The sequence below is a fragment of the Pelodiscus sinensis genome, chromosome 4, assembly GCF_052426305.1.
Source record: "Pelodiscus sinensis isolate ZL-2025 chromosome 4, ASM5242630v1, whole genome shotgun sequence".
NCBI classification, from domain to species: Eukaryota; Metazoa; Chordata; order Testudines; family Trionychidae; genus Pelodiscus; species Pelodiscus sinensis.
Window position 1 is genome coordinate 47,869,272 of NC_143055.1, and position 14,513 is coordinate 47,883,784.

At 41.0% G+C, this 14,513-nt stretch overlaps 1 protein-coding gene across 1 annotated transcript in view; it reads left to right on the forward strand.

The window, feature by feature from the left end:
* The first annotated feature begins 4,884 nt into the window (after positions 1-4,884).
* GABRB1 (gamma-aminobutyric acid type A receptor subunit beta1) overlaps positions 4,885-14,513 on the forward strand; it is a 240,454-nt gene continuing 230,825 nt past the window's right edge. Inside the window, exons 1-3 of the mRNA XM_006111940.5 lie at positions 4,885-5,820; positions 5,972-6,063; positions 6,339-6,406. Of these exons, the coding sequence (XP_006112002.3) occupies positions 5,741-5,820; positions 5,972-6,063; positions 6,339-6,406 (240 nt within the window). The 5' untranslated portion in view covers positions 4,885-5,740. The remainder of the gene's footprint in view (positions 5,821-5,971; positions 6,064-6,338; positions 6,407-14,513) is intronic.

Consider the following 14,513-nt stretch of genomic DNA (forward strand, 5'->3'; position numbering starts at 1 on the left):
GGTCACTGCACCCAGCACTATCTAGAGCACAAATGTGGGGGTTGAATTTGAGAAGGATAAATGTTATCTCTGCTGAGTTACTGAGCAGGGAAATATTTAGAAAGACATCAGTGAAATAACAGATTGTTGTACAAGCCCTGATTAGTCAGTGTAAAATTTCTTGGAGTAGCTCAGGATAATTAATAGCATAAATCCATATAAGGTTAAAAAAAATCCTCTCCTGAATGCAGGATCAGTTACTTTTCCTGAGCAATAGAAACTGAAAATATGTTAATATTTTAGCATATTAATGACTAGTTAATAAGCTAAAACAAATAATTAGTACTTTTGAGTGACAGTTCCAGTGACAAATTACTCCAAGAAGCAGAGCACTACACAAATTTATCATCAAACCTCAGATATTTAGAGATGGTAAGTAATGCAATGCATTTCCAGCAAATATCCTTTCAATGTTTTAATTAATTTGCTGCAACCATATTCACACTCCTTTTTCCATTAGCTTTGAAAAAAAAAGAGTAAATTTTCCTGGCACAAATGTTCACAGAAAGAGCTATAGTAATGTTTAAAGGGAACCTTCTCTCCAAAGAGAGGTCACAGTTGGTTAGGGGAACCAGACAGAGACACTGGTCTGCCAACAGAGGTGGGGGCAAAGAGGGAAGTTGCCCCGGGGCCCAGTGATTCGAAAGAGGTAGGGCTTCCGATCACCACCACAGCTAAGGATGAACTGAGTGTGCAGCCAAACAATTGGCTACACCTTTTAGTCAATAGCAGTTAGAGATAATGGATTTAAAAACACCACAGAGTTTATGCTCATGTCTATTTTATCTTAAGCTCTACCATCTTTTGATGGTAACTTCAGAAGGCCTTGCTTCTTTAGACACCTTACTAGATGTCCATGTCTCTATAGGGGTGTAAACAAATTACCAGGCCCGAAGGCAAGGTATGGGGGGTGGTTCCATGCTCCCAGAAGGGGCAGCACCTCAGATGGAAGGTGAGGGGGCTGAAGGCTGGTTGAAATATAGCAAAAGGAGAGGCAGTGTGCTACCCCTTCACATATATGGGACCCTGTGGACAACCTGTTCTAGGGAGTACACTACATTCCACCGGAGGGACATTAAACTTTGATAGTGCCCACTGAAATGGGAACATCTTAGGATAAGGGGATGGCCACTTTTTTCCAACTTCTTGGTGGGGGGGGCGGTGAGGGTGCTGGCTGGAATTTGGAAAGTGGAATATCGCTAAACAAGTGAACAAAGATATCAGGTGTTAATGCTGGGTCTTAAAAACCACAAAGCTGGAGACATGGGATTGCGTGTGATGGTGGTAGTGGTGGAACTTAAAGGGACTGACAACAAAAACTTTGGGCAAGAGAAAGAAACAGAAGAGCCTCCTTTTTTTATGCAAGGGGCTTCTTTTTAATTGCTGGACCATTCAAAGAAGAAGAAAACTGGCTGCAGAGTAGAGGGAGGGAGAAAGACCATCATGAAAGAGAATCATTTGGAAAAACATTTGCAGAGCAGGAAAATCATAGACTTTTTAGATGACTCTTACCCAAGAATGCTCAATAGTGGAGAGGAAACTGAGGCAAGGAACATAAGAATGGCCATACTACCCCAGTATCCTGTCTGCTGTCAGTGGCCAATACCATATGTTCCAGAGGAAAGGAACACAACAGGTAATTCTCATGTAATCCCTCTCCTGTCACCCATTTCCAGCTCCTAACAAACAGAGGCTAGGGACATCATTCCTACCCATCCTGGCTAATAGATATTGATGGACCTAACCTCCATGAATCTATCTAGCTCTTTTTTGAACCCCGTTAAAGTCTGAACAACTGAACTCAGAAATGTAATGGGACTCGTCTTTCACATTGTAAATTGGATTCATGACCGAGCCCTTAATCACCATCAATTTCAGTTACTGCTTGATTAAGTAGTTTCCAAATACCCTGATCTACTACTGCACAGTGTTCACTGGTTATCATGTGGCAAAGTTTTGTCTCATTTTGCCACCTGCATTAATGAGATTAAGTCATTTTTGGATATGAAGGATGTCAACACACCGAGTTTTCAGACTGTGACTGGTTGCTCAAATTTTACTATCTCATCAACATTACCGGTCATTTGAATGAGTTGAACCTTGGGCTGCAAGGGCAAGGAAATAGAGTCCTAACTCAACAGCATGCAATGTTTGGATTTGAGTCAAAATTGACTGTCTTCATCAAAAATATTGACATGGGCAAACTAGCACATTTTGAAAGATTATGAATGTTTCATGATTCGTATCAGAGAAAGAATCCAAATAATGGCCTTGATTTGCAGGAACTTGCTAGGTTTTTTTCTGGTCTCCTGATAGCATTCAAGTCTCATTTTGTTGACTTTTGCAAATACAGTGCTCTGTTTAAGTTTATGATTCATCCACATGAAGTATCTGTGGAAGAACTGGATTTGGCAGTCATTTCAGGCATCTTGGTCATCGATTTGAAAATGGAAATAGATTTAAATGAGTCAGATATCTAGGTGGAAAAATTCGTCAAGCTGAATTCTGATATAGAATGTCTTGCTCGACAACATACAGAATTGGCAAAACTGCACAAATGGGCTGATATGAAAAAATTGGAGCACTATGATAGTCTGATTCTGCAAAATTGGAAGGAACTTCTTGACATACACCACCATGCAGAATGTCAGCTTGGGCTTACTTTTAATGTATGGCCCCACCTATATGTGTGAGCAGACTTTCTCTCATTTGAATCACATCAAAAGTAGTTTGAGCTCAAGATTGCCAAAAGAGAGGCTGAATGCGGGCATGAAACTGAATTTGACCAGTTATGATATAAACTTCAAAGAAATATGTGAAAAGATACAGCAGCAGAAGTCCCATTAAATAAAGTCCTTAAGTACAACATTTCATTTATGCTATTATTAATCATGTCAATTATTAGTCATATTAAGTAGTGTATTTTCAGTCATACAAATGGGCATTCTTATATTAGCTCTGAATTTTGATGTAGTTTTTGGCTCCTTGGTTTGAAAAGGTTGTGGAACCTTGCCATAACAAAAACACAAACTACTACTACTTTTAGGCAGAGATGAGTTTATACTCTAAGTTGAAATCATGTGCCAATTGTCCCCGTATCTGTGGTCTCCGGATCCAGAATTTTGGTTCAGCCCATTACAGGAATAGGGTCCATGTGCCTGGTTTGGGTTGAGATCTAAACTTCTTCAAGGTCTAGGAATGCTCAAATGCAGGATGCTTAATCTGGGACTGTTTATTACATGAAAAAACAGGTTTAGGCAAAACTTGGTTTAGACAAAATGTTTAGAGGACCTCACTGAGTACCTGTTTTTGGCAAAGCTTTCTTCCCCTTCCCACTTGCGTGTGGATTTGTAGTGGTTTAATATAATGTCGATCATGTCCTTTGACCTCCCCCGCCTGTGTGTTTTTACGGGTACGGCTACACTTCACGCTTATTTCAAAATGAGCTATTCCAGAATTGTTATTCCAAAATAGCTTATTTCAAAATAATACATCTACACTGCAGGGAAGCCTCAGAATTAGTCTGAGGCAGGCTTCCCTAATGTAGACGTGCTATCTTGATTTAGAGCCCCAGGAGGCACTGGGGAGGAATAACTTAGACTGGCCCTGGTGAGGGGCTATTTCAAAATAGCAGCAGTGGAGAATCTACATAAGCCTTATTTTAAAATAGCTATTTCGGAATAGTAATAGAGATGTAGCTGTGTTAGTCTGGTCTTGCTGAAACAAAAGACAGGATTATGCAGCACTTTAAAGACTAACAAGCTGGTTTATTAGGTGATGAGCTTTCACGGGCCAGACCCACTTCCTCAGATCAAATTATGGAAGAAAATTGGCATGACCATATATACCAAAGGGATACAATAAAAAAATAAACATATAAAATTGACAAATCAGATTTTAGAACTGAGGGGGAGGGGTATGGGGGGGAGGTTAGTGTCTATGAGTTAATGATATTAGGGGTGATAATTGGGGAAGCTATCTTTGTAATGGGTAAGGTAGTTAGCATCTTTGTTAAGGCCCATTTGTAAAGTGTCAAATTTAAGCATAAATGACAGTTCTGAGGTTTCCCTTTGTAGTCTGGTCTACAGTCTCTTTGGAGTAAGATACATGTAGTGAGGTCATTGAGACAATGCCCAGTCTGGTTGAAATGACAAGAAACTGTTTTTTCTTTGTGAAACTGTCTGATGTCTGATTTGCGGGCATTAATTCTTTGGAAAAGTGTTTGAGAAGTTTGTCCAATATTCATAGCAAACCGACACTGTTGGCATATTTCGGAATAGGCATTATTCCTGTGGAATGAGGTTTACAGATTTCAGAATAAGCCCTCTGTTGTATAGGAATTATTTCAAAAGAACAGACTAGCTGTGTAGCTGTTTGCATTGTTATTTTGAAATAACACTAATTATCTCAAAATAATGGTGCAATGTAGACACACCCTAAGACTAAATATTAATGCCCCCTGGTGTTCAGGATCCCTGGCATTTCGGCCTTGGGAATCAAACATCCAAATTGCTGAGGATGGACGCTCTGCATTACCTATGGAAAGCCCATTTTTGCAACTCCAAAGCTACTTGTTGCCCTATTACAATTATTTCTGCACTTCACACTCAGGAGGGAAAACAAACACTCATCTCGGTGTGAGCAGACTGCAGTCACGGATCACTAAAGCATCTTCCTGCTGTGGTGAAAGGGGGCGGATTGGAGCAGTCACATTCCTCCTCATCAACACTGAAGGAATGGCTGGAAGGAAAATAACAGGCTCGGTCTTTCAAGTGCCTCTTCCCATCCCCTCAGCGTTCTCAGTCACGTAAAACCCGCTGGGAGAGGGGAGAGCTGGGGCGACACCCGTGTAGTACTGCACGCGGTGCCACAGCATGCCTGTTGCAGTGATGTGTGTGTGTGAGAGTGTGTGTCCATGATGCACACCTAGGAGTCCTTCCTAAATGTGTGTGCCACCCCTCGGGAGCCACAAAAGCTACACAACAAAGGGGCACAACCAAGGCAGAGTGGAGGCTGCACTAGGAAAGCAGCGAGGGAGAGCGGTAGTAGCCATCCGGGGTTGCGCGGTGTGGGTCTGACAGTTTTGCTGATGAATAGCGGGGAGGGGTGTACGTGCCATTTATGTGATGGCTGTAGCTGCGTGTCTGTTACAACAGAAGCTTTTGCTCCAGCCACAAACATAATCAGAGAACCGGTCGTTGGCTCGCTGCTTCTTTCATTTCACCTCCCTCATCAGAGAAACGGTAACCAGGTCTGCCCCGGGACCCTTGCACCGGGACTGACTGCGGTGGGAAGCCTCTACTATGACCCGCACCATTTCCTGTGCTCTTCCCTCCATCCGGATCGACTGTCTCCAGTTGCAGTGGACAACCGGGGACTGTCCACACTAGAAGCCAAGCGCCGCCTGGTTCTGTCTGAGACCACCACGCTGGGCTCAACTGGTGTGGGGAAGAAAACTCGTCTGCCACCGCAGGTACTTTTCTGAGCTGCCCCGAGAAGCCTGGCTGAGGCGATCGGGAACTTTCAGAGGCTTGGCTCGGTTGACTGTTTTACACAAAGGGTTTTCAAGGCAAAAGGTGTCTTTTGAGATCAAGCGAGCTCCGCGCATGCGTCGGCCTGTTGGGAATTATTGCTGTGCCTTGGACTAAGTTGCATTCCGTGGATCTTCGCCGAAACGCCAATTCTTCAGACCGAGTTAGGAATGTGGACAGTTCACAGGCTAGAGTATTTTGGGATTCTGTCGCTCCCGGTGATGATAGCCATGGTGTGCTGCACGCAAAGGTGAGCGTTATCCCCGGGTGTATTCTCTCTGGGTGTATTGGTGAGTGTGCAGATTGTTGATTCATTCTTTTTGGAGGTGTACGTGCGTTTGTTTTTCTGTCTGCCCGCACTTTTTACCGCTGATACTGAATCCAACCCTTCTTCCCTTCAGCGTTAATGAGCCTAGCAACATGTCATACGTGAAAGAGACCGTGGATAGATTGCTCCATGGATACGACATTCGCTTGAGGCCAGACTTTGGAGGTAATCTGTCAGTTTTTTTCAACCTGTAACAGAACCGTGTTGCATGTCCTGTAGAGCAGAGGGGAACGTCAGTTCCAATCCAAATTGGTTTTTGTAAACGGTTGTGAACTAGTTTATGACCACGTATGCGCACACGTACACCCCTCCTGATGTACCCATCCCAACGCATACAAACACACATATGTATATATGCCACTACAACACAACCAAGCACAGGGATGGTGCTTTTAAAGGCACGTGATGTGCATAACAAATCTCCCTGTTGGCGTTTGTAGGTGCTCCAGTTGACGTTGGGATGAGGATAGACATTGCTGGTATAGACATGGTCTCAGAGGTCAACATGGTGAGTACACGCTCTGAAGTAAACAGAATATCTAAAACTGGTACATTCTGTGCCTGCCCCTTAGGGAGGGGAGATCCCAGAATCATGTCTCAGTAGCATTTTCTTTCATGCCAGAGCAAGAGGCGATGAGCGGAGTTAAGCACCTTGACTGCTCTTTGGAGACAAGCTGTTGATAGTTGCGCTGACTGGGGAAACCTGTTCGGGACGAGTTTGCTCAATACCGTATTTTAAAATATGGCAAGGCGCCATCTGCCGATCACTGCACCTTACTGCCTTTCAGCACCAAGGACAGCTCCCTGCTTCTTAGCCTCCGAGGCTCTTGGTGGCTGGACCAGTGAGTCGGGAATAAAAGCAGCATATTTGACACAATGACAATGTTGCATTCATAGTGCTGGGTGTGGGTGGGATCTAGGGCCAACCTAGCTTCCCTCGGAGGAAACAGCAAGCTGAGGAAAGCTGACAGGTGACTTGTCAGGAGACAGAATCCTTCGCCTTGGCAAATGTTGTTAACAGTGTTCAAAGAAAAAAAAGTCCGGAGTGGTGGTGTGGATTTTGCGTGTGACTGTGTGCAACTTGTAGAGTTACTTAGTCACACTGCGGTAGCAGAAATCAGCTCTAGATCAACCTCCCATTTGCTCTTGGAATCCAGAGGCACCTGTGGGGAGGGAGAAAAAAAAGGAGAGACCGAGATCCTCGTATTTGGAGGTTAGAGGGCAAGATATAGTCTGATTGTATTTTAATCTCTTGTTATTTGGAGTGGAGTAACTAGTCAATACAGTAGCTGCTGCTACGTTGTCTAGTAAGCACCATGTTCTGCGTAAGTAACAATGCAGAAGCCTGTTGATATCCCTCTAGTATTTCAGAGATCCCTTGCCGGAGTTAATTGTATCTGGTGATTGACTGACAAACCGTAGCTGTAATGTGAAGTGCTCTATCATCCCTCACGTAAATATGTCGGCGAGGATTTTAACAACAGGAGGTAGGGAGGAAGGATTGAAAGGCTTCCATCATGTTTTAGCTGGGTGTCCAATCTCTCAAAATCCCCTGCTAAAAACAAACAGTTTGATATTACATGTTGGATCTCGTGCTTTGGAGTGGCAAGATTAATAGCAAATTTCTGTGTAAAGCAATTCAGGACTTCTAACAATAAAAGTTTTAGAATATGTCTATAATTTAAATATACTTGACTCAAATTTTTGAAAATGCTCACTGCATATATTTAAATATAAATAACATATGGGTTTTTTGGTTTTACTCTTGATGTTTTCACTCCAAATCCATTACATATGTGATCAATTTTGAAATGATAAACATAGAAATATTTGGAAACATTAAAGATTCCTGGTACATATTTCTGACAGACAGAAGGACTTAATGTCTATGTCAATTGATTTACATAGTAGAGATAAAGGCTATTATAAAGAAAGAACATCACCTTCACAAAAGCTTCTTAACATAAAAGGAAAGAAAAAGAAAAAAGAGATGGTGGAAAGCACTTTTTTCATTAGGTATGAAGGAAATGCCAGAGCTAATTAGAAAAATAAAAACTGGTTGAGGGTCAAATAAAAGGAAACTTTAGACAAAGATGTACTTCACTGTGAATGTCATTGCTTAGATTATTGCATTATAATAATTATGGACGAATAATATAAGGTACAAAAATCTAGTGCTGAGCTGACTTCACATTCTCTTCTTATACCACAGAAAATCAAAATCAGAATTTTTAATCCTATCAAAATCATTTCTTATTAATATATTTCATGGGCATTTTGGTGCGGAGGGATTGTCTCAAATGAAAATCTAAAGTACTTTCATCCTGTCTGAAGAGGAACATCTATGCAACTAAGAGGAACTGGATAGCAGTGCTTTGATTTGATACCAGCTGTTAGTTTTTTGAAATTTCAAGAAGCAAAAAGGCATGTATTCAAATTAAATAAGTCTCAAAATAAATTTCTCTTTTTCCTAATATTCCTAGACCCTAATATTTATCACTGGAACACTTAAGACAGTATTTTTTTTCTTTTCAGATTTAGTTTTACTGCTCTTAACTCTACATCTTAATTTTCTGCTGTTACATAAATATAGGTGTTATATATATTTTAGTATCATAGTTACATTGTAAGTTCTTTGGGACAGGGACTGTTTCCACTATATGCATTGTGCTCAGCAGAATGAGACCATAAACAGTTATATCTTAATATAGTGTTAAGTAGTAATTAGCAGTAGGTAGGTAGAAGGGAAAGCACAAATTCTAACTTGCAAACTTCCTGTTGAACTTTCCTTTCAAAGAGAACATATGAGTGACTGTGCAGATAGAATGGAAGAAAGAGCACTTAAAGCTTGTATATGCCAAGGATATGCAAGAAGAAACCACATCCTCTCCTCCACACCATTCGCTTGGGCAGAGACAGCCTTGCCACATTCCCTTCTAACATAATGGCTGCCTTAGATAATGTGTGTATTCCCTTGCCATGGCTTTGTGTTGACCTTTTCAGGGATGTAGGAGCAAAGTGAAATTAATGTTAATACTAATTGTACTAAAGGCCTTATCCTGTGGGGTGCAGATCATGCTAGGTCCTCAAATGGGAATTGAAAGGGCCACGCCATAGGAAGCACTCAATGCTGAGAAGGGTTAATTACGTTGTATTTTCCAACAGTATTTCCACTTAGGGCTGAATAGAGCATGATCCATAATGTGTCTCCTTCTCCCAGGTCCTCTCCCTGCCCACACCATTCAACAAAGTATGAAAATGACAAAAAATGGGGGAGTGGCACTGACACAACCACTGCTGGATCCTGTGTCCAGTTCTGGTGTCCTCAATTCAAAAAGGAGGTTGCTAAATTGGAGAGGAATCAGCTATGAGCCATGAGAATGACTAATGGATTAAAAAACATCTCTTCTAGTGACTGAATTCCTGAAATATATCTAGCTATTTATTCTAACAAAGAGAAGATTAAGGAGTGACTTGGTTACAGTCTAAGAGTAGCTACATAGGGAACAGATACTTGATAATGGGTTTTTTAATCTAGCAGAGAGAGGTATAATATGATCAAATAACTAGAAGCTGAAGTTACACAAATTCAGACCAGAAATAAGGCATAATTTCTTAACAGTGAGAGCAATTAGCCATTGACAATTTACCAAGGGTCCTGGTGGATTCTCCATCATTGACCATTTTTAAATCAAGACTGGATGTCTTTTTAAAAGACATGGGGAAGTTCTATAGCCTGTGTTATACAATAAGTGGGCCTAATAATCACAATGGGCCCTTCTCACCTTAGAATCTCTGGATCATAGCTTCATTATCTATGAAAAACTGTAAAGAAGAGAGACCTTTAACTCAAATGTTGGCTTTCCTACTTTTCTATTTATGCCTTACCTTACTGTCCTAGAGATATAGTTTGCAATATAGTTTACTATAGTGAAATTAACTTAAATTAACTTATGGATGGCCCAGTGGTTACACCGCCAGCCTAGCACTCAGCACTTCTGCAAATCAAGTCATTTACTTAAGTAACTTATTTAAGATACCAAGTTTTTACATCCTGATCCAAATCTTCACTTCCTCTTTCCGCTTATGCTTAAGAAATACTAATTGATTTTCTAACAAATGCTTCAGATCATATAGCTATCCTTTTACTTACATTATCTTTCCAAAACAAAGTGTCCCTCTTCACATTTTCAACGTGCTTCACCCTTATTTGCTAAATTTTGATCCTTTGTCCCCTTTGCATTCCCTCTGCTGCTGCTTCCTCTTGCCAAATTACTTATTTATAAACACCTACTTAAAAGAGTATTTAAAACATTCCTAGCATAATAATAAACAGCAGGGATTTTTGTTTATTTGTTTGCAAAGCAGCAGTGAAGTTTCCTTGTTTGGAATTGCTGTGCGTCAGGTAGCATTTTCAATGGAGAATTTAGTTATGGCCTCAGAGTAGTATTGTTGTTCTTCCTCAACACTGATGAGGAACAAACCTGGACAAAGGGTGGGCTGGAGCAGTATTGCTTTTGGGATTGTTTATTGGCACAGATTCTTAAAAGTAAAGTGATACACACACACACATCACAGTCATGCTGGCAGTTTGGAGGCAGGCTGCAAGTGCGGTGCAGACTACTTTTGATTTCACTGGTGGCTAGAGTGCTGGCCAGGCATCAGCTTCCTGGAGACCCGACCATGATGTTCCTTAGGAGAGCCTTTCAGATCTGCAGGAGGCTTTACTTCCTCTGGGCCAGTCCCAGGTTTCTGCTGTGATGTTACATCTTGTCCAAGAGAAAAAGAGATTTTCTGGCTGCTTCTCAGTTAATTTATCTGCTTGCAGGGTCTTCGTCTGCCTTAAAAGGTCACTGATCCTAAACTGCCTTTTTGGTTGGATATTTCTCATTCACACTTCACACACATTCCACAGGTTACATACATATTTATAAGTAATATGGTTTCTAAGCAAAATGGGGCCTCATGACCTTGAGTACAAGAAATTGCATTGTACTACAGATAACATACCAAAGGCATGATAAAAAGCCTAACAAACTATAGCTGAGAAATCCAAGGTCAGGGAAGAAGGGAAAAGCAGAGGAGTATGTCTGGTAAGCTAGACACCAGTGAAGTGGAGGGAGGGAGGTTGTGTCCAACTGGTTACAAGTATTACTGCTTGAATCTAAATCTGTGCTACATTCTGGATCCAAAGGCTATTGAGGAAAGGCCCTGTAATATATATCAATATATGACTTTGCAAAATACATTTCCAATCTAACCTAAACAGAGATAAATGGTGATATGTAGCTGCCGCCCTCCAGGATAGACTGTAGGAGTTTAGGAAGCGGTTATGATTCTGGGTGTCACTATAGACACTGCACTGTGCTTTAGATTGGTGCAGTCTCCTCCCCTTATAATGCAGGGCTCTGGACCCTGCCTCACTTCTTTTATAGTTCTGCTCATTCAGGGGTTACACAGAAAGAGCAGTCCCTGTGCTCTTTCTAGTGCAAGTCTGCAACTGTGTCTGGCCATGTACATTTCTTTCAAGCTCCCTGATATGATATTGGCATGACAAACTATACAAATTTTGCTTAAGAAATTAAAGCCACCCTTACCCCTACCCAGCTACAGACCTTCACAATCTGTGCTACAAGCAGAACAATAAAAACTATTATGAAAATGTCCTTAAATACTGAGAGTTAAATGTATATATTTTCACTCCGGTTTTTAAAGATGCTAAGGTCCAGACCTTCAAAAGTATTTAGGTGCCTAAGCCCCTTTGAGTTTATGCAGTTAAGTGCCTAAATACCTTTGGTCCCAATCACCTACCACTCCTATTGGTTTCAGTGGGAGCTGAAAATACTTGGTACCTGTAACATTCAGCTCCTTTATGCATTGAGAATGCAAATTATTTTTGCCTGTTAAATGTTTTTGCCATCTCTTTAAACATGTTTGCAATCATGCTATAAAAACAATGAAAACTTATTTGAAAACTTTGGTTTCCATTATATTCCAAGAGATCTTTGTGCTGGGAAAATTGCTCCATTGCTGAAAGACTACAATAATTTTGAACACAGGACACTGAGGTGGAATTATAAAGTATGAAGTAAGATGTACCGGGCAATTGTGTTTTGCTAATGATGCCTCTAATGGCTTATCATAGCACAATCACCATTCTCAAGGCCCATTAACTCTGCCTTATTTGGGGTAATGTGGCTTTGTATCTCATGAAGAATATAAAAGTAAGGCCTGATCCTGCAATCCAACTCACATGAGTAGTCCTCACTGATTGACTTCAGTAGGACTAATTTGCATGGGGGATAAGGACTGGGCGCTTAATGTGTACTACCACTGACTACAGAATCAGCTATAGAGCTCCTACTGAGACAAATGGAATGAATATAGTCCACCATTGCTATTAAAGTAATTAAGAAGTCTTTAGCTCTGTTTGAAGTCTGGCTCTGTGAATCACAGCCATGGTAGGCTGAATATTATATCACTCTGACTCTTGCACTGAGCATCTTGTTTTGTTTTACTGGACACCATTCATTTTCTGCTAAACTCATTAGTGTTATATATGTGCATGTGTATGTTAGTTTAGTTTTATTTAAAAGGTATTGCCATCACTCTCTTAGCCTAGGTCTATACTAGACCAGCCAGGTCGATTTAAGGTGTGTGACTCCAATTATGCAAAATGCATAGCTGGAGTCAGCTTACCTTAAACTAAGCTGTGGCAGTGTCCACACAGCTGGAAGCTGATAGGAGCATACACTCCTATTGGCTTCCCTTACTCCACACAGAATGAGGAGGACTGGATGCCACAACATACCAGAGAATGCAAGTTACATCTTCTGCTGCCGGAGGCACAGCCAGTGCATAAGTCCCCACCACACACACACCGGTAAAAACTCTCTGCTAGGTGCAAATGCGTTTTGCTTGGCTGGACTCCATGCATTCCATGTTGAAGGAGTGCCTCCAAGAAATGCACTGAAGCAGCATGTCATCTGGCTGATTTTCTCCACATAGAGCCATATTTTCAAAATCAGAGAGCCAAATTTTGACACGAGGCATACAGCTAGTTCGGATAGGAAGCCTAATCCGAACTAGCTAGTCCATGCCACGTGTAGCTGCGTGGCATGGGGTCCGACCTAGCCGGCATTTAAAAATGGCGCCGGCCGGCTTTATGCAAATGAAGCCCGGGAAATTCAAATCCCGGGCTTCATTTGCAACTCCGTATGTCTACATTACCCCCCCTAGTTCGAACTAGGGGGGTAGTGTAGACATACCCTAGTAGAGCAGTGTGTGGGCAGCTGGCACTGCTGTGAATTCACCCTTGATGGACATACTGTCACTGTGGGGTTAATAACCTGGTTTCTGTATATGCATGAATCCTGTCCCCAGACTTTTGTGGCAACTTTTGCTTAGACTCTAGGAAACTCTGAACCCCATGCGTTCCATCGGGAATAATAGACCTTTTTCATGAAGCTTTCCCAGTGATGGAGCCTTTTGAAAACATACTCTCTGTTGTGAAACATCTCACCATTTGGGTATCCAAACTCACCTGCCTTTGAAATCATCCCTGCTGCTATTTTCCTGAAATTACTTATTTTATGTCTATTCAGCTTCTTGGGACTGCATTATTTTATGTTTAGAAGTTTAATAATAAAACTGCTGTTATGTTTAGAAGTTTAATAATAAAACTGCACTGAGCTTCTACAGTGAATATAAAGGAGTAATCCTAGCATTCAATCTATGACCTCCTTATTTGGCACATTAGCATGTTGTGTCACTCATTTTACAGGTAGGCAAACTCTGGCCCTGGGAAAATTTCTGACTTACCTTATATAAATCAGCAAATCAAGGGCAGAACCTGAAGCAGGACCTAGTTGTACTGGTCCCCCATTCTCCTGTTCTAGTCATTGTACAAACTCCCTCCATCCCTAATGTACCATAGACACATTTTAATGGGTTTATTTTTGCATCCTTGTTATAGTAATTGAAATTTACAAAGTGTTTCCTTTCAAAACTACAAGGTGACCCTTTTGCTTTGTCTCAGTTAATGATGTTTGACTAATTTTCTGCCATGACAGAATTCTTATGGAAATATATTAGACCTTTACATGAATATGAAATGAGTTCATTAGGAACCATGTGATGACAAAATCTATTAAGTTTCTGTGACATGATTTGTCTAGTTTACCGCAATACCTTGACCCAAGTTAACAAAACAGGCTGCTTATAGAAGATGCCAAAACTTACATCTGAGTAGTGTGATACATAGTAGCTTTGCTCCACCTCCAGAAGAAGCACATAAAGAGTGTATAAGCTATACCTACTAGCAAATGGTCCCTAAGAAGTGGGCTTCAGAAAAGAATCATTCACATGCAACAAATGAGTTAGAATGTTACTTCTAAAAGCTTTCCCCAACAATTTCCTTTCAATGGTGCACAGGTCAAAGCATTACAAGAGTAGCAAAAATGGTCATTTCATGTGCTTGTAGAGATCTGAAAACTCATGTATTGTATAAAAACAGATACAGAACTTTTTATACAGAAACCAGATGTAAGCCTGTTTTCATAGCTTGTAGAGTCAGTTCCTCATCTACAATACTGAAAATACTTTCACTCTAGAGC